At 44.4% G+C, this 27599-nt stretch overlaps 1 protein-coding gene across 3 annotated transcripts in view; it reads right to left on the bottom strand.

Moving 5' to 3' along the window:
• The window catches only part of Esr2 (estrogen receptor 2), a 46318-nt gene that overhangs the window by 4307 nt on the left and 14412 nt on the right, over nucleotides 1-27599 (bottom strand). The window contains exons 4-7 of one of the 3 annotated variants that reach the window (XM_052185646.1): nucleotides 19400-19699; nucleotides 15572-15710; nucleotides 14702-14755; nucleotides 8741-8874 (exon numbers count right to left, since the gene is read on the bottom strand). In XM_052185646.1, the coding sequence (XP_052041606.1) occupies nucleotides 8741-8874; nucleotides 14702-14755; nucleotides 15572-15710; nucleotides 19400-19699 (627 nt within the window). The remainder of the gene's footprint in view (nucleotides 1-8740; nucleotides 8875-14701; nucleotides 14756-15571; nucleotides 15711-19399; nucleotides 19700-27599) is intronic. The other 2 variants (XM_052185647.1, XM_052185644.1) reach the window with 2 other exon arrangements.

The following is a 27599-nucleotide window of genomic DNA, read 5'->3' as shown; positions in this document are numbered from 1 at the left end:
TGCAACAGTATAGAGGAATACCAGAACAGGGAAGTGGGAAGGAGTAGATGGAGGAACAGGGGGAGGGAAGAGGGCTTATGGGACTTACAGGGAGTGGGGACCCAGAAAAGGGGAAATCATTTGAAATGTAAATAAAGAATACATCGAATAAAAAAAAAGTGTTGTCAGACTTGTCGACAGTTGTTCAGTTGAGGTTTCCCCTTCCCGGGTGACCCTCGTTTGTGCCAAGTTCACAAGGCAAGTTACTCATATAACTTGAGAGTCTGAGGCAAGTGGATCTCATGGATCTCGGTGAGTTCCAGGCCAGCCACCGCCACACAGGGAGATTCTGAGGATGGAGGTTGGCGGTGTCCTTCGGTCGTGTTCCCATTTGCCTGGTGTGTGAGAGGCCCTGGGTCTGAGCCCCAGAGCCTCAGGAAATAAATAACGCATCCCCAGAGTCGCTTCTCGGAAGCTGCTTCTCACCTCCGTCAAACTCTCAGACCCTCATCTCTACCTGCCCCTCCCCACAACCACTCGTTCGCCCCTAAGCAGTCAATCTTCAGATCTCCTAATGATTACTTTTAATGACACCCATCTAATTGAGACAAAACAGATCACTAGGGAGTTAGGCAGCCACTGAGGGACCCAGGTCTCTTTATAATCTCTCTCTCTTTTTTTATTGTGTTGGGGGGTCGTGCAGAACACATATGTAGATATCAAAGGACAGTTGGCAGGAGTCTCTCCTTTCACCTCTGAGACCAGTGGTCAAAATCAGGCTGTCACAGTGGGAGTAGGGACAGCCATCTCCACTGAGCCCTCCCCTACTTAAATAGTGTCACATAGCGCAGAACACTGTGAACTTCTGATGTGAACAAGGATGGCCTTGAACTTCTGATCTTCCTGCCTCCGTCTCTCTGGTGCTGTAATATGGGCTGGAGCACGCGAGCGCGCGCCCAGTTTGTGCAGTGCGGGCACTGAAGCAGGCTTTGGTGTTCCGTGGCAGGCAGGCACTCCCAGCTGAGCTGCCCCCCAGCTCTCTCCACGCTCAGCTCCCAGTTCCCATGCTGGAATCCCACTCACTCCCTTCACTCCAACTCAACACACTGAGCATCTCCGTATTCTGCACAGGAAGTCTACCTCCTTCTCCATCCCGCCTTCCTATTTGTACCCACTCCTCCTGTAGATCCCAGCCTGGTCATGAACTTCCGTCTGGAAGTTTCTCCTGAGTCCCAGCCTACATTTGACTTGAGTTTTTCCTCAGGGTCTCTGCCCTCTCCCTCCACATCGCTGCAGCCACTCTTCCACCCTAATCTAGGCCAACACAGCACTTGAGGACACAGACCCTGCTGTTTGAAACCAAATCCCTATCACCTTCTATATCGCCTAACATGGAGGGCACGTTTATGTACAGAAAGAACTAGACGGGATTCACGCAGGTTCACATCTTTTTTTGTATATTCTTAGGCAGTCACATGATTATAACCAAAATGTTTGTGTATATTGTGTAAGTACATACAGAGGAAAACATTAATTTAAAAATGTAGAGACCTTTTTTTTTTTTTTTTTTGGTTTTTCGAAACAGGGTTTCTCTGTGAAGCCCTGGCTGTCCTGGAACTCACTCTGTAGACCAGGCTGGTCTCGAACTGAGAAATCCACCTGCCTCTGCCTCCCAAGTGCTGGGATTGCGCCATCACCGCCCAGCTTTTTTTTTAGTTTATGTAGAGACTTTTGATCTGGGCATGGTGATGTGCATCTTTGATCCCAGCACTTGGGAGGCGGAGGAGGCAAATGGATCTCTGTGAGTTTGAGGCTAGCCTGGTGAACATAGCAAGTTTTAAGATAGCTGGGGATACATAGGGAGACCCTGTATATTGTGCTAATGAGATAAGTCAGTCATAAAAGACCATACTTTTTAAACACAGAGTATGGCCCGTGAGGTTGGCTTCAAATTCCCTGCAGAGCTGAAGATGACCTTGACCTTCTGACCATCCTGCTACTACTCCTACATCCTGAGATTATAGACACAGGTCATCAACAATTGAGCTACAGCCCCGGAGAGAGGGCTCAGCGGTTAAGAGCACTGACCCTTCTTCCGAAGGTCCTGAGTTCAAACCCCAGCAACCACTTGGTGGCTCACAACCATCTGTAATGAGGTCTGACGCCCTCTTCTGGTGTGTGTGAAGACAGCTAGTGTACTTATTTATAATATAAATAAATCTTTGGGCCAGAGCGATCAGGAATTGAGCGAGTAAGGTTAACCAGAGTAAGCGGGTCTGGCCGGAGTGAGCAGAGGTCCTAAATTCAATTCCCAGCAACCACATGAAGGCTCACAACCATCTGTACAGCGACAGTGTACTCATATACATAAAAAAAATCTTAAAAAAAAAGAATTGAGCTACAGTCCTAATTTAGATGTCCCTTTTCCTACCTTCCATTTGAAATCATCTGTAGAACAGACACACCCATGGAGACAACAGGCTAGCAGTTAGCCTGGGGTGAAGGAAAGGTGGGTGTGTTAATTATAATTATCAACTTAACTGGATGAAGGAACTAGATAGAGCATTGGTGAGGCACACCTCTGGGCATGTCTCAGAGGGCTTCCCCAGAAAGCATCAACCAAGGAAGACCTGCCCCACGCCAAGAACTAGAGTCCCACCATCAGAGCATCAGAATCCCCTGTCTGCTTCCTGACCCATGGATGTGTAAGCAGGTAGCCTTCCTCAGCTATGGCAGGAAGCTGGCCTCAAGGCCTTGTTTTCCCATCATATGCCTCCTTAGATGCTTCTTGTAGGGTACCTGGCAGCATCAATAAGAAAAGGAACTGATGCGGTAGGGAGTGGAATCTGATAGCTAAGAACGCTGGATTTCCTGGGGAGTGGGAGAATTCAGGTGTTCTAAGACTGATCATATACTGAATTGAACTGTATACTTTTGTCTTAGCACAAGGTCTTGCCATGTAGCCCAGGCTGGCCGAGAACTTCCTCTATATCTCAGCTTGGCTTCAAACTCATAGTTTTCCTGAATACTAGGATTACAGTTGTATACCACCACATAGAGCTTGAATTATATACTTTAAATGGGTGGATTGTGGTATTCTCTTGTTAATAAAGTTGGCATTAAAATAACTTTCAGAACCAAAATTACAGTAGCAAAAATGCCCACTGGCAGTGTTTAACTCCCCTCAAAAAGTATGGTTGGTAATCAGCTGCCACTTCTCTACAAGCCAGCATAATCACCAAGGGCAGAAGGGAGAAGACCCTGGGCCTTCTACAAGCTCAGAGGCCGCACAGTCCCAGACGGAGCCTGCAGCCATTGTGATCAATTAGTTTGGGCAAAGGAGGCACACATTTAAATGGGCGACTGCCATGTGAAATTTTTATAAGGAGGAGTATATACATGAACCATCTAAAACTAATTTAAAATCATCCCAGGCTACCTGCTTTCCTGTACCTCTCTCTGGTCAGGAATACCACATCCATACTTTGGGCATCCATACACACTTGCTCACTCACATAGCATGTGGGTCACATTAATTGATTAACGGCAAGCCTTCAACAGGGCAAAGAACAAGGCCGAAGCCCTGTCAATCAGATACACAGGAAGAAAAAAAATCCCTCTGCCCCTAAAAATAGAAACACTATGGCCTGGGTTTAATCTTATAATTATTTCAATTAATAAAATGGCTTGTCCTTTCAAAACCTTAAAATTGTTTAAATAAATAGATTTGTTGCTGATGTATTTGTTTGTTGTTGTTTGTTACGGCAATGTCTGTGTGATCCAGCCTGGCCTCAAACTGGCTCTGGAGCCCAGGAGGACCTTGAACTCCTGATCTCCCTGCTGTCGTCTCCCAGGCACTGGCAGGTGCCACCACACCCAGGTCCCGATCCCCACCTTAAGCTGTGTAAAAAGAACAATGGTGCTGGGCGGTGGGATGGTGGTGGTACACGCCTGTAATCCCAGCACTTGGGAGGCAGAGGCAGGCGGATTTCTGAGTTCGAGGCCAGCCTGGTCTACAGAGTGAGTTCCAGGACAACCATTGCTACACAGAGAAACCCTGTCTTGTAAAATAAATAAATAAATAAATAAATAAATAAATAAATAAATAAAAAGAACAATGGTAATTATCTACAGACTAATCCCACTCTGCCTCCTAGAGTGAGATCCTAATTCTAAGAGAACATGGGTATAGTTTCAGATTCCTAAGTGACAAGCTTGTCACCTTACTTAACCAGTGCTCGCCTGGTTGTTTTGTTTTTTTTTCTTTTTTCTTTTGTTATTTCTTTTTTTGTTTTACTTGATGGGGTTGTTTGTTTGAGACAGGGTTTCTCCACGCAGCTCTGAACTCACTCAGTAGACCAGGCTGGCCTTGAACTCAGATCTGTCTGCCTCTGCCTCTGCCTCATGAGTGCTGGGATTAAGGGTGACCAGCCACCACTGGCTGACATGATAGCTTTTAATTTATGAAATACTAACATTCTAACAGATTAGTTTTTTTTCTTTTCTTTTTGTTTTTAAAGATTTGTTTATTTTATATATGTAAGTACACTGTCAATGTCTTCAGACACTCTAGAAGAGGGCATCAGATCCCATTACAGATGGTTGTGAGCCACCATGTGTTCACTGGGATTTGAACTTGGGACCTCTGGAAGAGCAGTCAGTGCTCTTAACCGCTCAGCCATCTCTGCAGCCCCTAACAGATTGTTAAGTGTATAGTTTCTTGTCTCTGCATTTCAAGAGGCTGAGCATTCTAGCTTTTCCTTCACACATCCTAGACAGATAGAAGAAGAGAAGCTGAGGCAGGGGGATCACAAGCTTGAGGACGGCTTCTCTCTTCCCTGCTGGCTTTAAGGTGATGGCCGTCCTCGCTGTGGCCATCCACATCTCTCTTGCACAGAGGTTTACTTGAGCTTCTTGGAAACTGTGTTTACAGTCTTCTGTAAGTCTCAGACATTTTCACCTACGTTTCTTCACGAAGTTTCTTCAGTGTGATTTCTGAGTGAGTGACGTTGCTTCACACGGTCGCTGGTCATTTCAAAACTGCTGTCTGAGCATCTGCTAACTCACCTTCTGGGACAGTTTGCACATCTCGAAGTCTGTCTGGGGCCGAGTCAGACTTTCTGAGCCCTGCCTTGCCCCGCTCACACTTTCTGTATGAAATGCATCAAGTGTTCTGTGACTCTGACTTCTCTCTCTTTCATCCATTTCATTTCGTCATCCTTCCAACTGAGTGGCTTTTCTCCTACTGGGGACCATATTTTCTTCTTCACAATAATAATTTTCAAATTATTTATTTTGAGTATTATCAAATTTACCTTTGGGCTCTGGCTAGCATTATGTTCTTTTTGTTACGATTGGTTTTTTTGTTTTTGCTGTTGTTCCTTGCTTCTGTGTGGTGTGGGTGTGGGTGGTCAAGTCATGGTCTTATGCATGCTAGGCTAGCACTCTTCCAAACAATCTCCATCCCTGGGCCCCTGGCTTCCTTGGAGTACAAAAGGCTGAATTATAGGCTTTGACCATAAGCAGGGGAGAATTCTTCCAATAGTCTTGAGCTTTGTGCTAGACTGTAGTTAAAAGATTTCATGATATTTTGATAATCTGGGCTTGCTTCTATGTTTTATTTGCTAGCCTGGAGTCCTGGGCTAACTATGGTTATTATTATATTACAAGGTTTTCCAACAGAATGGTGAGAATGTGAACTGCGCCTGTGTGAACTTCAGAGATCCTTTCCCTCCCTCACTTCGAGACCTGAGCAGTTTAGCGCTTAGCCAGAGCCTTAAAGAGCGCCACCTGCAGACCAGAGGTGCTGCGTGCAGCCCTTACCTCTCAAGCACTCCCCAGACGACCCCACCTGCCCTGGCTGTTCCGATTCTCCTTCAGCCCAGGAGACAAGCCAATGTCCACTAAGTTAGTCCTTGCTTCGGTTTTTGTTTTGTCTTCAAATTAATCGCTGCAAATAATCCAGGAAAAAAGTGCAGGGGAGGGGGTATCCTTGCAAACCCTTCAGAGCTAGGCATAGCAGTTACCTCTTCCAACGGGAGCATTCTTCCATAAGAAACCAAACCCCTATTTCCCACAACAATGTTGAACAGAACAAATTCACTATGACTGCCAAGTAAGCGAGGTTTCTGTAAAAACTTTCAGAAATTTGGATTTACCTTAAATTTGAATGATTTTTCTGCCCAAAAGTAGCAATTTCATCCCAAGGCCTTCCTCACCTTCTGCAAAGGCTTCTTATTTGACGCTGTCGCAGGAAGGCTGGAGCTTCTGGCTTGCCATCTACACAGATGTAGACCTGGGCTTGCTTCTATGTTCTATTTGCTAGCCTGGAATCCTGGGCTAACATCACTCCATTACTACGGCAACAGCTTTCTCAGAGCTCTATGCAATGTCCAGGATATTACAAGGTCTCCTAACAGAATGGTGTTTTAACAACAAACAAATCGCCTTCTGGGGAGTGCTTGGCTCTTCAAGGGTTCTAAATTCCTCCTGGAAGAATAGCAAGTCTGACATTTGGTGGCCTCCACGGATGAGCTGGGAATGTAGTCCCAATCGTTTAATAAAGAAAGAGATGCAGGAGGGAGCGGCTCATGGGAGTGGGGGGTGGGGGTGGGGGTCGGCGGCATCATCAACAGGCAGGTTAGAAAAAAAAAGAAAAGAAAAGAAAAGAAAAGCCAAGCCTGGCTGGCCAGGTAGTAACGCACACCTCTAATCCTAGCACTCGTGAGGCAGAAGGGATCTCTGAGTTTGAGGCCAGCCTGGTGCACAGAGTGAGTTCTGGGATGGAGAGCCAGGGCTGCGCAGAGAAACCGTGTCTTGAAAAGCCAAAAGCAAAAAAGAAAACAAGAAAAGAAAGAAAATGTCTTCATGACCTTTTTTTCCCTAATGACCTTAATCATGACAGACATAGCGCTCTCTCACTATTTTGTGAATAACAACAGAATGGGAGGCGGGTGTTGGGTCAGGGAGAGGCCTTGTTAGGCAGGTAAGGTCAGGAGGTAACCCAACTAGGAAGCACCCAACAGTCGGTCGGTGTCTTAAGGGTCTCCAGTCCTTCAGATTCCATCTTCAACGCTCCCCACCCTTCTCCTTCAAGCCTAACCCCCTTTCCACTCTAGAGCCCACCACTGTCTGACAGCACCCCATGTTCCCCCAGAGCTAGCTACTCTATGGCTGTTCCCTCCCAGTCCATGGGAGACGACAGAATCGAAATGCAAGCACTTGGGAGGTCTTACAGCACGGACAGAGTAACTTAAAAATCTGTCAAATGTGTCAACATAAGGCAGGACTCATATTTTGCACTTTCCATGGTAATTTTCTGTTATTATACTGAATTGGGGCCAAGAGGATAGCTGAGAGTGTCAGCTCACTTACCAAGTATGGGTGAAGCTCCGGGTTTGATCGCCGCTTTTGAAAAATCATGATGCTTTAAAAAGCCCCACATTTGTACATCTGCTGCTATTCCCTAAATACAGTGTAACAACAACCATCTACATAGCAAGTGCATTGAGTTAGCTATTATAAGGAACCTGGGGATGACGCCAAGTATATGAGAAGCTACATATGGGGTATAGGTGGATACAACTCCATTTTACAGAAGAAGACAATGGCATCGATTGATTTTGGTATTAGAATCAATAATCAATGGATACTAGAGACAAGGGGAGGGAAAGATAGAAGGAATGGGGGAAAGGGGGAGCAGTCACAAGGCCATGGTGGCCACCTTGAAGAGGGGTATTCCTGTTGGTTGTTCTTATCTTCTTGTATGGTTTCCTTCTAAGTGTTGTTCCCAATCATCAGATGTTTATATTAGAAAAGCCAGGAAAGCCAAAACATCCACTCAGCCCAGACACTGTCCTATCACTCATCTCTGAAGTCAAGCCCCTCCCCTTGTCCCTGCCACACCTAGTCTGTCTGGGCTCATTTTACCTTAGGGACACCCTTGCCTCAGTCTCCGCCCCATTTTTGTCATCTCTCTTCCCCATGGAAGTGGGTGTGGCCTTCCCTCAATACACTGCTGCCCTCAGACACACCCCCAAAGTTGCCTGTGACCACTTTTCTGTGACCACCCAGTTCCCCAAACAGTCTTCTCTGAAGACTCCGGCGCTCTCCTGCACCTCCGCCCCTCCATTCTGTAGATCTATTCATCTCGGACCGGCACCAGAAGCATGGTTTTCCACACCTTGCTTTCTGTCTCACCTGATACCATAAGCTTTATGACCGTAACCTAAGTGTTGTTACTGAACAAGTGAATAGATGTCTGAAAGAAGAAGCAAAAGCATTAAATACAGATGATACATGGTAATCATGTAAAGAAAGCCTAGATGGTAAATACTTCAAAGTTTGCTTGTCTTTAAACTCTCCCCCAATCCCACCCCCAGCCTCTCTGCCCACGCATGAGTGAAACAGCTTCTCTGTTGTAACCTGACTGTCCTGGAACTTACTATGTAGACCAGGCTCTGGAACTCACTGAAATCTGTCTGCTTCTGCCTCCCAAGTGCTACAATTAAAGGCCACCACCACCACCTTCAGGTCTGGTCTTTCCTTTCTCAGCAAGTAGGCGGAGCCACTTTTCAAATCCAGAAGCTCATCTGATGAATACTTTATACTCAAGTTAGCAAAAGTTAACTACAGTCTAAACCCATGTAAGATGGAGACGTCAAAGGGGGTGATTGTCTGCTTTTTAAATGAGACAGAAGGTCGGTTCTCTTGACCCAGTTTGACAGTCTCTCTACCCAGCGAAGTGTGCATGGTTACTCACTGGAGTTGAGGAGGATCATGGCCTTCACGCAGAGATACTCTTTGTGCTGGAGTTTTAACTCACGAAACCTTGATGTCGTCGCCAGGAGCATGTCAAAGATTTCCAGGATCCCTTCTACGCACTTCCCCTCATCCCTGCAAGAGTTCATTTGGGAATTGAAGGAACACGTAGCACCAGGCGGCCATCGAGAGCCTTCATCTCAAGCTTCATCCTGAACATCCTCTGACTATACTGTAAGACCACTTAGCCATAGGAAGTCACTAGCACTCTGTCCATATAGAGAAGAAAGGTATGCTTAGGTGCAGGCTCAATGGTAGAACAGTTGCCTAGCATAAGGCCCTGGGTTAAATCCTTAGCACTGAAGGGGAGGGGGAATTAAAAGCAGGGCATTTCGTAAAAATTCTTAAATCATTTTTCAGGCAGAAGTGTGCAGTGGGGCTACATGGTTCCTTCTACCTCCCTGTGTAAGAGTTTCTTGAAGAAATTACCACTTCTATGGCTTATATGCAAACCATAGTGTCAAAGAGGCTCACGGGAAATGCCTCAGCTTATTACAAAGGGTGACCCCACAGTCCCACTGGGAAACACTGATGAGAGAGGCTGACAGATCAAGAGAACCAAACCTTCCTATTGTCATACTAGAAACTCGTCCACGAATTGAGAGACATTTAAGTAGCATTTGAAGAAAGCAAAAGTGCCACTCTAAGAAATTACAATCGAGGGTGAGTTAGTCAGGGAAAGCAGACAGACATGGGGACAGGTGACAATTTTCCTACTTTGACTTGCCGACATGGGTTTTTTGTTTGTTTAGTTGTTGGTTTGTTTTGTTGTGTCTTTTTTTGGTTTGGTTTTTTGAGACAGAGTCTTGCTATGTAGCCCAGGTTGGCCTTCATCTTCTGTTCTCCCTGCTTCTACCTCTGAAATGCTGAAATTACAGATGTGTGCCATGCCACCCAGCCTGAAGTTTTTTTTTTTTCTTTTAAGCAAAAAAAATTTTAGACAAACCTTTTAAGTGTGCCTTATAGGAATGAATTGTTATATCTACCTTTGAAATAAATTAATATGCATGAACTGGAAAGCACCAACTTCTACTTATGCCAACTAGGCACACATTAGTTGACCTCACTGCTCTCAAAAATTGTTCTCTTCTGTGGTAGAGTCCATCTTGACTAACAGAGGATTTCACCACAAATCCACCCCACTCCTGAAACCTGCAATACACAGCAGCAGGCACCACAGCAGCATGGGAGCCTGTGGGCTCTGCTTTTATTCTTTTATGAGACTATAAAGCGAGGATGAAGTAAAACAACAACCAAAACCAAAACGAGGAACCTGACTGTTCGCCGTCTCCTCTCACGCCTAGTGAGTGTGGGATTTCAGAAAGAACCTTTGCAGAAGTCATAAGACCTGACACTACCTGGTACCACCAATCCTGCCTATTAGGTGCTTAGCTGTGACAGCAGCTCATCAGGATACTGCATTCCACAGCATTCAGAGGACACACACACACACACACACACAGCCACAAGCATACAACTGCTCACTTTGCCCGATCCATAATGGGAACTTCTGAAAATAGTGGCATCTTCCTGCAAGGGTGAAGTTAAGTGACCCCAGAAATCACTCACAGGGTAAATCAACAACAACAACAACAACAACAACAAAATGTCTCGAAGAATCAGAGCCCTGGACAGAGTGCCAAACTCTGTACAAACTCTGCCACACCACACAGCCCATCTTCATACCTCCCCAAGCCCTCCTCTCAGCTCTGAGCTCCTGGAAGGATGGCAGAGCCCCAAACCCAGCAAGTGGGGAAGGACGACCTGTGCACTGATGCCCCTCAAGCCAAGTCGTCACACCTCTCTGCCTACTGAAGGGTCCTTCCTTGAAAGTGTAGGTGCTGAGCTTCAAGACGTTTGGTACCCAGAGAAGCTGCTCTTAAAACATCACCAAAGAGTTAGTGCACCGATGTTCTTGTTTTGTTCTGCTAATTTTGCTTTTTTCATACAGAGTCTTAACTATGTAGCCCAGGCTAGCTTCAAATTTGTCTTTGTCTTCCCAGGACTAGTATAGGTGTAGCCCACCATGCCCAACTCTGCGTTGATGGTTTAATAATTTGATTCTTTATTCTGTAAAACTCAAACTCAAGTGGGACTATGCACTTGTTGTGTAACACACACACACACACACACACACACACACACACACTTCCCAAAAGGATAAATCAACTCAACTGAAATAATCCTATTTCCAGAAGTTGCCCCCCATGCCAAAGAAAAGCCCCTAAATAGCAGGATTAATACCCCTATTTCCTCACTGAAATCATTTCATTGTCATGAAATTAATATTCCAAAACTGAGGCATTCGGGTATTGGGGTACACCTTACAGAAAAAGCTCTAAACAACCAATCCTAGAGAACCAGGCTCAGCTCTCTCCTCTCTGACAGGTGGGGAACAGGCAACTGGTTCACAATGCAGGATTCAAACATTTTCAATGACACAGCACAGGCTATAGAAAGCAAATACATTTTAGCCAGCATATGAGGGACACAGAGTACTCCTCCTGCCTGACTCTTAGGAGCCTTCTGCTTTGGGATGAGTTATGTAGAGCGAAGCAAGGAGGGGCTTCTACAGACTGAGGGGTCCAGGCATCCACTGGGGACTGGAACTGAGTTACGGACAAGAAGTTAGGACAGGGTTAAGAGATTAGAATCAAAGACAGAGATGTGATTGGAACATTATAGAAAGATGCTTTGAATTCGTACCAAATAAAGATTAAATTAGGAACTGCATGTGGAAAAACTTCTTACTTGATTACCTTTTCATTAAAAAATTATCCTGATACAACAACAAACTATTGAGAGGGTCTGTGTGGGCTTCCGGCTTCCCTATTTCTCCCTGCATCTCTGGCTGCTGGCTCCACAACTGGCAAGGGGCAAGGGGCCCATTTGTGGCTTAGCCCATGGGAAAGACTTCATAAATAGTTAACAGAAGTGACTAATATTTGGCTAAAATGGTAAATTGAAATTTAGGAGTAAAAGCCTTTGGTCTTCAAGAACAGTTAGCATAACAATACTGAGTGCAGTCATCCTAGTCAGCTCTAGACCTCCTCAGTCAAGCAATAGCTCTGCACAGTTTCCTGTTGATGCTGGTGCAAAGTCTCAGCATGCATTTTTTTATTTAAATTACATCATGTGTATGTGCTAGTGTGTACATGTATGTGTGTTTTTGCACGTGCATGTGTGTGTGTGAGTGTGGGCATGTAGAGTCAGTTCTCTCCTTTCACCAGGAGGGTCTTAGGGGTCACACTGAGGTCATCAGTCTTGATGAGAAGCCTCCCTACCCACTGAGCCATCTTGCCAGCCACGTATACATCTGGGAGCAAATACAAGCTCGGGTTCTAAAACATTAATTTATGTTTCTAGTAGATGCCAAAATGAAGAAAGAAAGAAAGAATAAAAATCTACCTCATTACAAACAAGCCAAAATAACCAGGTTTTCCTCTCATTCTGGGTACATCCAAGGGTTTTGTTTTGTTCCATTTTTCTGTAGACTTCTCAGTAAGAACAAATGGCTCAGGCGGAGGCTTAACTCTGTGTCTGCTTAGTAAGCCTGAGGCTCTCAGTTTTGTACCCATAACTAAAAGTAAAAACAAAACAACAACAAAAACCTAAAACAAGTGCTTGGTGCTTGCTTTCAAGTAAACACCACGTGAAGAACCTCTCACAGGACTCCATAAGTCAGTTACTTTTTAAGGACTGTGAAAGCATTTACTCACTTTGCAAGAAATTTTTCTAACATTTATAACAGGACCTCTTTCCCTTTGAATAAGTAATTTTATTTATGTTAATTTACCTATTACATTAAAATGTGTTAAGTTTATATATGTATATGTGTGTGCACACGTGTGCGTGTGCGTGTGTGTGTGTGTGTGTGTGTGTGTGTGTGTGTGTATTTTTTTGAAATATTATCTTGGATAGTTGAGTCAAACTATGTAGCTAAGGCTTACCTTGAACTCCAGACCTTTGCTTTCCGGACGATGAAATTACAGGTGTATGTCACCACACCCAGCTTAAAAATAGATTTACTTATGTGAACTGAATCTTAGACTTGAAATTCTAGGCTTCACAATGTTGACGTGTTAAGAACAATATTAGGTTTTAAACTTAATTTTGTTTTGTTTTGCTTTGTTTTGTCATGCTGAGGATCGAATCCCAAAGCCTTCTGCACATTAGGCAAGCACCTAACCACTGAACTACACTTCCAATCCTAACAGTACTATTTAAGAATACACTAGAAAGATGGATTTTAAGAACATCTCTTCCAGAGGACGCAGGTTTAATTCCCAGCACACTCATGGCAGCTCACAACCATCTATAGTTCTAGGGAATCTGATGCCCTCTTCTGGCCTCCACAGCACCAGGAATGACATAGTGAAGTGCATGTAGGCAAAACATCTGTATATACACAATTTTTTAATAATAATTTTAAAAAACTATCAACAGAAACCACACCTGGGCTGGTGGTATGAGTCCACCTGGACAGCTACCTGCCACTCAGCCTGACGACAAGCCTGTGTTTTCCCCGGGACCCACAGGGTGGGAGAGAATCAGATCTCTCACGTTGTCCTCTAGCCCCCACTCCACACACAAGCTGTGGCATGTGCATAGTTCCCTACACAAACAAACAAAAAATTTATATAATTTAAAAAAATAAAATAAACACCAGTAGGTGCTCCAAAAACCTATCTTCTCAACATAAATCCAGTCGTAACTCCTAAAACCTCTTCTTCTGTATCAATGAAATATACTAAAGCTATGTGACAGAATCAAATATATAGACATAAAGACTAATATGAATCTCCTGAAATAATTTGTTTTTGAGACCGGGTTTGTCTCTATAGTCCATGCCAGCCTTGAAATCATGATTCTCTGACCTCAGCCTACATGCACAAATTACAGACACACATGACCATGCCAGCTTTTTGTGCCTTTTACTAGCTATCTGAAGGGTAGGTATAATATTCATGAGGCTCACGATTCCTTACAGTAAGACATACACATTCTTCTAGAGTTTAAAGAACCCATACAGAGAGAGGAACGTTAAATTTACTCCCACACACGTTCTCCACTGTGACTCAGTTACTGAGACACTAGATTTGGCATCCATCTAGAAATTGAAACAAAAAGTAAAATAATTTTAACCCCAATATGCAACAATGGGTAGAACAGATGACATAGTAGAATTACGTGTGTGTGTTTATATGCACACGTGTTTGTATAATGTGTGTGTGTGTGTGTGTGTGTGTGTGTGTGTGTGTGTGTGTGTGAATGAGGTAAAGGCCTGGCTGGGTATTTGGCCTTTGGGTTTGACTGATGAACTTGAGGTGACAGAAGGTGTGTATTTCTGAAGTGGGTATTAAAGTAGGTCCTGGGGCTGTGTTCGAAGATGAGAATAAATTGCAAAACCAATTTGCCTTTTGCCTCCTCTTTTCGCTCCCAGTTCTCTTTCCCATGGGGGTGCTGTGCCAGATCTGTGTGGACTTTAGAACCAGATCCCCAGGTCTAGCTCCATCACCTTCCACCTTGCAGCTGTAAGTCAATTACTTCACTGCCCCGGTCCTTAACTGAAGAACTGGGATGCTGGACGCTGTTTCCTCCCAAAGGTCTTCTGGGAAGATTGAATAAGGTGACGCCCATCGAGTGCTTAGGACGGTACCTGGCACACACCAGCCAATACGTTAGATATTCAAATGGCCACTGAAGGGTCTGGTACCTGCCCCACTGCTCTGGCCTTCCAGGGCCTCCCTCTCTTGTCCACCACCTGGGCTTGCTCCTGCTCAAGCCACAGCCCACGCTTCAGCTCGTCCCACAGGATTTGTTCTCCACCAAAACACCTCCATTACTCAGAACAGTGCGCTCTGTCAGTGTCCATGACAACAGGCAGAATGGATGCTGATACCTTGGGACAGCACTCTTCATCTGCGCAACGTGCCAGTGAGGGTCTTCTGAGGACCTGAAGTGGTAACAGGATTACGATGCAAGAGTTGGGGCGGGCACTGTAGGTTCACAGCACCAGGCTCTCTGCACAGTCTAATGTGCGGAACATTAAACACTAGGACTTTTTGCACGGAGAGTTCCGCAGCCACTCAAAGGTACTCCAAAATTTTTCCCCTTTTCCTACAATAAAGCTTGGCAGTTGCTGGATATTCCAGTTTATCGTCTATAAACATTTCAACTAAGTACAAATTTAGTTCCTGCTCTGTGCCATCTTTAAAAGACAACTACATTTAACCCATTTGTGACACAAGCATCGTCATGTCCTAGTGTCTTGTTAACTTTCACTTGGCCTTAATAAAAAGCTCTCTCACCACATGTTCCAAAAACACTATTAGAGATAAATGATTCTGTTAACATTAAAGCTATAGCTCAGGAAAATAAAATTGAAAGGCCCAAAGGAATTTTATCACCTGTCCAGAGATGTAACTGGTCATTCAACTGCAGGGTGACTTAAGAATTATAATGTAAGTACAGAATTTTTAATGCAAAAAAAAAATCTACATTGACTGTCCACTCAGGGGCCAATACCCTGCAGGATGCAGCTCCGTGCAACAGCCCAGGACTGTTGATGCACAAGTGATTGGATATAAATCCTGGTACCCATGCCCTCTTCTTCATAGGCTCGTGACCCAGTGAAGGAATGGATGGGGTTATCCTTCTCTCAGTGCCGCTTCGGGTGTGAGAATTTAATTGTAGCACCTAGGACTTTGTTCCCACTCTGCACTGTTTAGTTAAACATATCAGAGATGAAATACCAAGTATTTTTCCTCACCTGTCCAGAACGAGGTCTGGAGCGAAGATGAGCTTGCCAGGGTGGTCGATCGAGCGCCACATCAGCCCCACCATTAGCACCTCCATCCAGCAACTTTCCAAGAGCCGGACTTGGTCTAGCAGGCTGAGCTCCACAAAGCCTGGGGAAATGAGAGTCCATTAAACTCGCCTCCCTCCCCCTCAGCAACCCATTTCTATAAAAATAGAGTGGCGAGCTATTAAATGCCAAGGAAACCCAAACAACATAGGGAAGGAATCAATCAGCGGTTCAAAGAGGTGATTTACGCGTGGGTTAAAGGAACCTCAGCTACAAAATTTGCAGTTTCCAGCCTCTGACCCCTTCAGAAAACAAACTTTTGTTTAGTATTTCTAAAGAACCCTTGGCTCCCAAGAAAGCTGCTAGAAAGGACCCAAAAGGCAGAGCTAAGGCTTGTTAGCTCTGGCTGTGTGGTCCTAAGCATTCCTGTACCTTACTGAGGAAGTCAAAGCTCACCTGTCAGAAGGGCTGCCCATCTGTCCAAATCCATGGCTTGGAGGGTGGAAGGATGGAGCTAGCGTCTAGATGATGGGGTGGTGGGAGGTGAGCAGAGAGTAGTGGCTGTCCCTGCTGATAGCCAAGGCTTCAACTACAATAGGTTTTCTGCCTGTGTAACATTTTCCATGCAGAGTCAGGACTATTTTGAGTAGAGGGGCTGTCTCCAGGTGATTCTATCCTAAAGAGCAAGGATAGCAGCCAAAAGCAGTTGATACTCTCATGGCATGAATTACCACAGAACTGGAGTGAAACACGGAATCTCTAAGGGAGTGAATGACTTTAGCATAAAGCCGAGGACATAGGAACATCTTCCATAACATACAATAATAAGAGGGAGCTGCAAAATATAAACACAGCAGTCAAAGGCACAGCCTTTGAATGAAATGGATTCTGTTTTGAACATCAGCTTAGTCCCTTCCTAACTAGTAATCATGTGTGTGTGTGTGTGTGTGTGTGCGCGCGCGCGTGTGCATGTGTGTGTATGTGTATGTGCATGCACTTGTGTATGTGTGCATAAATGCTAGGAAGCAAAGCCAGGGCCTTGAACATGGTAGATACATGTTCACTCGCTAAACTACATCCCTACAGCCCTCCCCCAGCTGATAATCTCTTGTCAAATCTGTTTTTCTTGTAGGAAAAATGGAAGTGTTCTTGCTTCCTTCTGAGAATCCCCTACAGGTAAGATTTCTTATAAATACCTTACCAATGTTCTACAGTGTAAAAGCACACATGGTCAATCCTTTGGATAATGGTACTGTAAATGTGCACAATGGAGAAGTAACTGGGGCATGAGTGTAAAGAGGGACAAATCCAAAGCTAGAGAAACAATGTGGTCAGTAAAGTCTGGCCAGGAAATTATGAGGACCGGAGTTTGATCCTCAGTAGCATGTAGCATGCACCTATACTGTCAACATTAGGGAGACAGAGACAGAAAGATCACTCAGGCTCCCTGGCCAGGCAGTCTAGACAATCAGTGAACTCCAAGTTCAGTGAGAGGGCCTGTACCAAAATATAGGGTGGCAAGCAATTGCAAAAAACACCAGTGTCAACCCCTGGCCTCTAGACATACACACACACACACACACACACACACACACACACGCACACACACATCTCACACACATCTCACACACACACATAACTCACACACACACACATCACACACACACATCACACACACACACATCACACACACATCACACACACACACACACACACACACACACACACACACACCACAGATGGGCAAGTGCTTCTCAGAGCCACATGCTTCTGTTCCGCTCGGGTTCCTGACACATGTACACTTTCCAATCTCACAGTCGTATGTAAGACATCTGTTAATCTTCCAAAACACACGAAGCCTGAAGAAAGAAAGGCTACTGGGGGAGGGGCAGGAAGGGCAGACAAAAGTCGAATAGCTCTTCCTAGTGAGCACTCTCATCTGTATTCTTCCTGGGAGATCCTGCAAATGGTGTTTGGAAAACACTTGAAATACAAACTAGAGGAAAGTGCCTTGGTGTTTTCCTTCTCTGGGGAACAGCAGACAAAATGAAATAATCCTGGCAAAGGTGGAGACACCAGACAAAACAAAGCTGAGAGCAGAGGAGCCCAGAGCTCAGAAGCAGGGGCCCAGCCAGCAGATGGCCGCGGAGACTCCTGGGGGTGGGGGGGTGGGCCATGGCTTCCACAGCTTGTCCTCCATCCACCCAACAACGCCAAATCTTTACAATTTGCTCATATAGCTACGGCCCCTGCTGCCACCGGACCATGGGAACCTTGGCCTGGCTTAGAATTCAAAGAGAGGAATGGATGCACACACATGTAATAACAATTATACCAAATACTCATGATAATATTTTTAAATAGGTGTATTTAATAAAATTAACCTATTCAGCATCATAGCTCAGCCTAACCTACCTTAAACATGCTTTGAACAGTTTGGTAAAAACCATTTAGTACAAGGCCTATTTTATAATAAAGCATCAAATAGTCAAGTGATCTCTTGACTCTTATACAGAAGGAGAAAGCCAGAATGAGTACTCTTTCACCCATCAGACCCACAGTGAAGAACTGTGAGTTAACCATCCTAAGTGGAGGATTAGGTGGGGTCAGGGGAAAGAACCACTTTATAGGATGAAAAAGTACATTTTCTGCATGAGGCCATACTGATAGCATGAAGATTTGCTGCCCCATTGATTCGTAATGCTTCAACTGCTGGTTTACTCTATTTGTATATAAAACTGATCCCTCTCTATTGGAATGATAGTTTGTACATTCCTTCTTAGCACCTGACACACCTTTTACCCTCGCACTGTGAGACTGGCTCTATCTTGTCCCAATCTGACCATGTCCTCCTCAAAAGCTGAGCTGTTAACAGACAAGAGACAGGTCAACATGAAATCCACATTTCTACCTTTTAACCAGACTCTAAGACCCCAGAGTTACTCAAGTAACACACACATCACACTAAGTCCAGTTCCAAAGCCTGGGTAGGCCCCTCCTTAGATTCTGCCCCAGATCACACCGGGGTATGAGCCGTAAGCAACAGCCGTGTATAGGAGATGTGGATATAACCAATGTTACAGTGTGGAAGATGGGTCTGGGAGTCAGAGGTAGAAAAGTCAGATGTAGAAAGAGGTCTTTATACCATATTTCCTGCATTGCTCTATTTCATATAAAACCTGAGCATCTGGAAATTCTAAACACAATCCAAGCTCCAGGACATGTTATACACGTCAAGGCAGGAAGAAAAACACCACCATTATAAATTATAAATTTCCCTCAATAGTTAAGAGCATGTACCGCTCTTGTAGAGGACCCAGTTCTATTCTCAGCACCTAGACTAAGTTCAATTCCTGGCACCCACACTGGATAGCTCGCTATTGCCTATAACACCAGCTTTGGGGATCTGACACCCCTGGCTTCCTTGGTCACCTGCAGTTGCGTTTATATATATAATTAAAATTGAATATAAAAGCTGAGTGGCGGTGGTGGTGCATGCCTTTAATCCTAGCACTTGGGAGGCAGAGGCAGGCAGATTTCTGAGTTCAAGGCCAGTCTGGTCTACAGAATGAGTTCCAGGACAGCCAGGGCTACACAGAGAAACCCTGTCTTGAAAAGAGGGGGAAAAAATTGAATGTAAAAACAAAAACAAAAAACTTATAAAGTAAAAGTTATAAAACAAAGTGTCGAACAAACTATTTTATATCCAGGTGAATTTCGCTGCCTCCAAAATGTGAGTCACAGGCCTCGTTACGAACCAATAGAAGGAAGTCAGGATGTAGAGACTCCTACCAGGAATTTTCTTGGCCCAGCCAATCATGTGCACCAGTTCCTTGTCAGCCAGCTTAGTGAGGGACATCATCATGGAGGCCTCGGTGAAGGGCATGCTGGGACGGCTCACTAACACATTGGGTGGCTCAGCTTCCAGGAGGGTGAGCACCAGCTGCTCCGGACTCAGGGAGCTCAGCAGCAGCTCCTTCACCCGGGGTGCGTGCCCACTGCTCCTCTTGGGTTTGCCCAGGCAATGCATCTGCTCACTGGAACTTCTCTGTCTTCGCACTATACGGTACCCACACCTTTCTCTCCTGGATCCTAAAGAGAGCAGATAGATGACAATCCAGTGGTTTCTCTGCCCAAGATTCCAACTTGCCCAATGACCAGTCTAAAACAATGAGGGGCTGAGGGTGTAGGTAAGTAGATTAAGTGCTTGACTTGCACACACAAGGCCCCGAGTTCAAATCCCAGCCCCAACTGTATTGACAGCAGTGACAACATCATTCATATGATTCCAGTTTATATTTTGGAGTCTGTAGGCCATGGACAAAGATAGCTACTGCCTGGGTATTTTAACAGCACAATGTTTGGGAGCTTCTGCTCTGTTTCAAGGTTATCACTGGCTCCTGAAATTTGTTTCTCTTCTAAAGTATGCTGATAGACCCCAAATTCCAAGATATGAAGTTAGGAGTTTTTCTCAAGTAGAAAAGGAGAAAAAGTCAGGACTTTAACATTGATATTCCAGTTAGCAAATGATGTATGCAAACGTCATTTAAAAAACACCTGTATATATTTTTTTCTTTATTTTATATACTTACACGAACAAATATATTTCAAATAAATTAACTGAAAAAGCCTGGAAAATACAAAAGAAGATTAATTTTATTATAAATTCCTTCAGTATTTTTTCTTTTGTGCCTCTTTATAATTTATAAGCAGAGTTAGAATCACAGTGAATGCGCTATTTCATAAACTGCTCTTTATCCTATTGAAACTATGTCCCTTGGGCTGGGGAGAAGGCTCTGTGAGTAACAGCGGCAGCCATATAAGCCTCAGTGAGCTGAATTCAGCACTCAGAACACAGTAAAAGAAGCCTTATACGCCAGGCATGGAGACAAATGCCTTTGATCCCAGCACTCGGGAGGCAGAGGAAAGTGGATCCCTTTGAGTCTGAGGCCAGCCTGATCTACATAGTGAGTTCCAGGACATCCAGGGCCACATAGTGAGACCCTGTCTCAGAAAAAGAAGGATGAAGAAGAGGAGGAGGAAGAGGAAAAGAAGGAGGAGAGGGGAAGAGAGAGGGATATAGGAAGAAGGTGGAGGAGGAGAAAGAGGAGGGGAAGATGGTGGAGGAAGAAGAGGAGGAGGAAGAGGAGGAGGAAGAAGAGGAGGAAAAGGAGGAGGAAGAGGAAGAGGAGAAAGAGGAGGAAGAGGAGAAAGAGGAGGAAGAGGAGGAGGAAGAGGAGGAGGAAGAAGAGGAGGAAAAGGAGGAGGAAGAGGAAGAGAAGAAAGAGGAGGAAGAGGAGAAAGAGGAGGAGGAAGAGGAGGAGGAAGAGGAGGAAGAGGAAGAAGAGGAGGAGGAGGAGGAGGAGGAGGAGGAGGAGGAGGAGGAGGAGGAGGAGGAGGAGGACACAGCAGCAGCTGAAGCCGTATATGTAGCTCACATATATAATCCCAGCTCTCCTACAGCAAGATAGAGAACTGAGCTGCCCAGAGGCCCAGAGGCCAGTTAGGCTAGAAATGCAGTGCTGAGAAAGGCACTAGAGAGACTCTGCCCCAAAAGGTGACGAGGAACATGAACACACAAACACACACACACACACACACACACATACAAATAATAGACAAAGTTCACAGCCTGGAAAACATTCTGTTCTATTAATATAATACCTATCTTTTAAAATCCAGCATTGTTCTGGGCATGGTGGTACAGGCCTGGAACCTAAGCATAGAGAATTGTCACAAACCCTGGCTAACCTGAGATACATAGTAAGTTCCAGGCCAGCCTCAGCTAAAGAGTGCAGGAGACCATTCCTCAAAAAACAAAAACTAAAAAATCCCATGTTGATGTAAGCCTGTGATATTATAATTTCTTTATTAAGCATTACAATGAAAATATGCCTTGTAGGTGAACTCAACTGCTTCTTTATAATGAATTCAAAGAAGCCAATTTGTTGAAACAAAACATATATCCATTAAAATTTTTATACTGATTGATAGATTACATCTGACTTGTTTTGTGTATTTAAACTTGCTCATGTGGCTTCTGCTGTAAGAAGCTCTAATAAGGGGCTAGAGAGGTGGCTCTGTGGTTAAGAGCACTGGTTGCTTTTCCAGAAGACCCAGGTTCTATTCCCAGCACCCACATGGCAGCTCACAATTGTCCATAAGTAACACCAGTTCCAGGATATCTGACACCCTCACACAAACATATGCAGATAAACACCAATAAACATAAAATGAAAATAAATAATTTTTTAAATAAAATTTTAAAGACTTTAATAAATGGTCAGTTTGTTTCACGGAAAGATTAAAAATGTATTCTCCTTTGTTTGCATAAACACTTGTGTGGTTAAAAATCTATTTGGAATTTTAAACATGTTTGTATTACAGACACATTTGTATTATATGAAGCTGATATTTCAGGTCATATTCCCCAAATATATAAACAGTTTACCCTATACAAATTATACCATAAGCTTTTTTTCTACCAATTGTAAATGCCTGTCAATAATAAACATTTATTTGTACAGGTGACTTATTCCTGATTCTCTACTAAGGCTCACAGATCTGTATTTCTATGCCTGGACTAGTGCCAAAATAGGTTCATTATTGTAGGCTTATGAATCAGAACGTAATAAAATTATGTTTTTAAGACAAGGAGGAGGAAAGCCAGGAGGGGCTGTGCATCCTAACCGCTGAATCACCACCCCTGCTTCTCCTTGACTCTGGAGTCATCTTCCCAGCTGACTGCTGTGTCACCCAAATCTGAAAATAACTAAGGCTAGTAGGAGCTGGAGAGATGGCCCAGCGATCAAGAGCACGTGGCACCTTTGCAAAGGACAGGTTCCATTCCCAGCACCCACATGGAGGCTCACAACTGTCTGTAACTCCAGTTACAGGGGACCCAACACCCCCTCCTGACCTCCAGGCTCACAAGGCATACAAGCACATGATGCACACACGCAGGCAAAATACTCATACACATAAAGCAGTCTGTAACAGTTCAGGGTGTTGCCCACTAAACAATGATGAAGAAAGAAACTACGGCACTCTTGTGATTTCGGATTGGAGAAGAGTGATCACAGAAATGTTGATATTCAAGAAGTAATTGTAACAAAACAGAAAATATAAACCTTTAAAAAAAATCACTGTACAAGGGCTGATGTGGGGCTCAGTGGTAGAGCGCTTGCCTAGTGTGACCCAGGCCTTGGGTTCAACCCTCAGCATGTGTACACGCACACACACACACATACACATATACAAACACACACACATACACACACAGCACTAAATGAATAAAATCATAGTAGTAGTAATAATAATAATAATAATAATAATAGTTTTTAAACAAAGAAGGTAAAACAGGAGCCTAAACAGGAAAAATGATTCAGGTTAAAACTGCAAAAGAATTCTTTTACTTAGGAAGAAAGAAGATGAAATTCTCAAATCAATCAGAAATGCCTATAAATAGAAATGTCACTAAAGGAACTGGTTCAGCTCGCAGAAGCAGAAAAACATGAAATGTGATCAACCAAAAGGAAAGAAGTGTTAATTCAAGATAATATACAGAACGACGCTCGGGCTGGCTGTCACCTGTTTGGCCTGGTTCCTTTCACAGGAAAAGGCTGAACTGGTGTAGGGACATTTGAACCTAATTTATAACCAGAAGAGCTAAAAGCTTAACACATATTTAATTTTTGAAAAAAAATTTATTACATTTTAAAAATTAATCACTTAATCTGTGTGCATGTGTGTGTTCACACGCTTGTATGTTTGTGGTTGGACATGTGTCACTGTGTCCATGTGGGTGTCAGAGGAGAATTTGCCAGAGTCAGTTTTCACCTTCTGCCTTGTGGGTCCTGGAGAGTGAACTCAGGTAGTCAGGATTAGTGGTAAGTGCTTTTACCAGCTGAGCCATCTGACCAGCCCATTTATACTTCCCTTTGTTAATAAAGTGCCACAGATACTTAAAAAATCAATGTTAAGCCCATGGGTAAATGAAACAAAATATATATCTTAAGAAAATATTTCTCTGACTATACTTTTGTCTTTTGAGCGGTATGAGGATAAAAACAGATGCACAGCCGGGCAGAGGTGGCACACGCCTATAATCCCAGCACTTGGGAGGCAGAGGCAGACAGATTTCTGAATTCGAGGCCAGCCTGGTCTACAGAGTGAGTTCCAGGACAGCCAGGGCCACATAGAGAAACCCTGTCTCAAATTTAAAAAAAAAAGAAGAAAGAAAAAACCAAATCCAAAACAAAAACAAAAACAAACAGAGGCACATACAGGACTGGGGACGTGGCTCGGTTGGTAGAGAACTTACCCAGCAGGCATGAAGCTCTGGGTTTGATTCCCAGCACTACAGAAAGTAGGTTTGGTGGAGCGTGTCTGTAATCTCAGCACGTGGGAGACAGAAGTGAGGGGCCAAGTTCAAGTTTGTTCTTGACTACAAAGCAAATTAGAGATTACCTTGGGGGTTAAATGAGACCCTGTCTTAGGTAGATGGGTAGGTAGGAAGGTAGGTAAGTAGGTACGTGGGTGGGTGGGTGGGTTGGTGGGTGGGCGGATGGATGGATGGATGGATAAAAAGTGGGACCAGGAGATAGCTCAGGGAGCAAAGTAGTTGCTGTGCAAGGATAAAGACTTGGATTTGATCCCCGGCACCAAGGTAAGAAAGCCTGGAACATCACTATTTGCATGTAACCAGCACTGGGAAGACAAGTAGATGAGTTCCAGTTTCCTCTGGCTCTCATACACATTTACACACATGCATTCATATCTGCACATGTGCGCGCACACACATACATGTATATACAGACAACATTTAAAAACTAAAATCTGTCTTAGGTAGAGAAACTAGGAATTAGTGATCAACCCAATGAGAATTCTGATCCAAAGTTGACTTCTTTTTTTTTTTTTTTCCAAAGCTGACTTCTAACGACTATTCTATTCTGCCTGCTAGCATGGACACAGCCAGCTACAGAAGAGATGGCGCCTAGTCATGCTGAGCTATTGTCCCAGCGCAGGGATACAAACCAAATACATGTCTGTTCAGCTCATGTTCTTGGATATTTGTATCACAGGATGTCTTTATATGAAGCTATTACACTACCACCACCACCCCACAAAAATCAGCCTAGGTGCATGTCCTCTCTCCATTTAAAAAAGTCCAAATACCCCAGCCTAAAGGGCAGGATCAAAAATAACAAAAATAATTAACATAGGAGACTCATAAATCAAAAGGGAAGTAAACAATGCAAGAAGATAGATCTTGAATGCATGCAGAATCCTTGGTCCTTCAAGATCGGAAAGAAGACCCACCCATCCACCTGAGGCTAGAGACATCATAGGTCTTAGAGGAGAACCTAAAACTGCCTCACTTTACTACAGTAGAAGTCTATGCCATCCTAACTGCATTCCAAATATCTATCCTTAGACCCACAGAGAACCTTAGTCCTCACCATTCATCAAAGAAGCTTCATTTTGCAATAGACAGAGACCATTACAGAAATCCACAGCAGATCAGAAAGCAGAGATCGAGAGCTGGTGGGGGTACTCAGCCCCAACCGATACATCCACAGCACAAATCCTGCACACAGGCTCAGGGACCATCGGTAAAGGTGGGGAAGAAAACTTGTAACAACCGAGGACCAAGAAATCTGCTGTGAGAGTAGCGCCTAGAAATGACAGGGACGCCATACCTGCAAGACCTCAACAATACAGTCCAGTAAACAAGACCCGAGCAAGTACAACACCCGTAGGCATGCTAATGTGGGATATCTCATGAAATCTCTCTCATAGACAAAGAACCTCAGGCAACTAAGGCATGCTAAAACTGGGAGAAATTGTCTTTCCCAGGGAAGAGATGCCAACTAAGAGGTCAGCTCTGAAATCATATTCATAAAAGTCACACTAAATGGACTGAACAGGGGGTGTGTGTATGTCTGTCTGACTGACTGTCTTTATCTTTGTGTGTCTATGTCTGTGTGTGTGTCTATGTGGTGGTATGTGTTTGTGTATGTGTCTGTATCTGTATGTGTGTGTCTGTCTGATTGTCAGTCAGTCTGTCTGGGTTTTTTTTGTTGTTGCTGTTTTGGGTTTTTTTGTTTGTTTGTTTGGGTTTTGTTTTTTTTTTTTTTTTTTTTTTTGGTTTTTTGGATTTTGGTTTTTTTTTTTTTTTTTTTTTCTTTCAAGACAGGATTTCTCTGTATAGCCCTGGCTGTCCTGGAACTCACTCTGTAGACCAGGCTGGTCTCGAACTCAGAAATCCACCAGCCTCTGCCTCCCAGAGTACTGGGATTACAGGTGTGTGCCACCACCGCCCAGCCAGTCTGTCTGTCTTTATCTTTGTGCGTCTGTGTGTGTGTGTGTCTATGTGGTGGTATGTGTTTGTATATATGTCTGTGTGTCTGTATGTATGTGTGTAAAACAACAACAAAAAATTTTTAAAGACAGTAGAGAAGGACAAATGTGAACAGAGGATTTACAGAAAAGCAGAAACCTGCCGGGAATAAAGGGAGGAGCAGGACCTGGAGAGATGGCGCAGTGGATAAGGACACTTGCTGCTCTTGCAGAGGACCCAGTATCAGTTCCCAGCTCCCTCAGGGTGACTCACAACCATCTGTAACTCCAGCTCCAAGGGATCTAATGACTTCTGACCTACATGGGCACTGTATGAACATGGTGCATAGACATGCATGAAGGCAAAACACCCATAGAGACAAAATAAAAATAAATCTTTTTTATTTTTAAGAAGAGAAATAGCTAAGACCGCTTTCACACACTTTGGCTATAAGGAGCTCCCCAGAAGGCTCACATTGGAAGGTTTGGTCTACAGTGGGCAGCTCTGTTAAGAAGTAACTGGGCTGCAAAGACTCTGGCTTCTCGGATGGATAGATCTCTTGATGGATTCATGATGTGCTGTCACTGCGGGGAGGTGGGGGAAGCGAGGGCTGGTCAGCGGATTGTTTGTGCTTATCTGAAATGCATAGCTCGTCCCTGCCCCCCCCCCCCCATGCACCCCTCCTTGCTTCCTGGTCACCATGAAATAAAGTCCCTCCACTCACTCCTCCCCCGTGAACTGTCTGCCCTCCCAACAAGCCCGCTGACCGTGGACAGAAACTTCTAAGAGCATCAGCCAAAATGAAGCTTCCTCCTTTCAACCGTTCCCATGAAGACATCTGTCACTGCGATGAGAAGCATGAACAATCTGAGGGGTCCTTCCTTCCGTTCCATGGAGGGCAGTACATCCACCCATCTCCGAGACATGCCCCCTCTGCCCCAGAACATCTTCTGGAATTCAAAAGAGATTAGAAAGCCTCCCCCACCTCCCTTGTGCTTTGTTTTTGTTTCAGGGTCTCATTATGCCATCCAAGCTGGACCAGGAGAAACAGCAATTCTCCTGCCTTAGCCTCCAGGGGCTAAGATTACTGGTGTGAGCTACCACGTATGGCCCACGTGGACAATTCATTCTCTGTACTGAGCCTGGGGAAACCACACTGTGTCAGTCAGAATTCACAGAAACACCATCCCATGAGGAGAGCTAAGGGAAGCTGAGATGGCCAGACCCTTTATGTCATGATTCCCACACGTCTGTTTACTGCTTCTCTCAAACCCAAACAGCAGATAGTCTGCTGCAGAGATAAGAAATCCAAGGGTGAGAGAGGGGGGGGGAGAGGGAGAGGGAAAGGGAGAGGGAGAGGGAGAGGGAGAGGGAGAGGGAGAGGGAGAGGGAGAGAGAGAGAGAGAGCTAGAGCTAAGAGAGCAGTCAGCAAGAAGTGAAGAAGCAAAGATGCTCTTCACTAAAGAGAGCTCTCCCTACCAGGAATCCTGCCCTGACGCTGGTGCATCTGAAGGCTAAGCTGGAAATCGTTTTCTAAATACATACTCATCTTAAAATTCTGCTTAACCTAAAACAGAAAGCATGTGTTTGCAATAACTTATCAAAGGACCAAGGCCTTCTCTGTAAGCATCTCTAACAACTGGTCCAGTC

This window comes from Apodemus sylvaticus, chromosome 6 (genome assembly GCF_947179515.1).
Source record: "Apodemus sylvaticus chromosome 6, mApoSyl1.1, whole genome shotgun sequence".
Taxonomy (NCBI): Eukaryota; Metazoa; Chordata; class Mammalia; order Rodentia; family Muridae; genus Apodemus; species Apodemus sylvaticus.
Note: the sequence above shows the minus strand (reverse complement) of the source record. Positions and strands in the feature narration are given on the sequence as shown.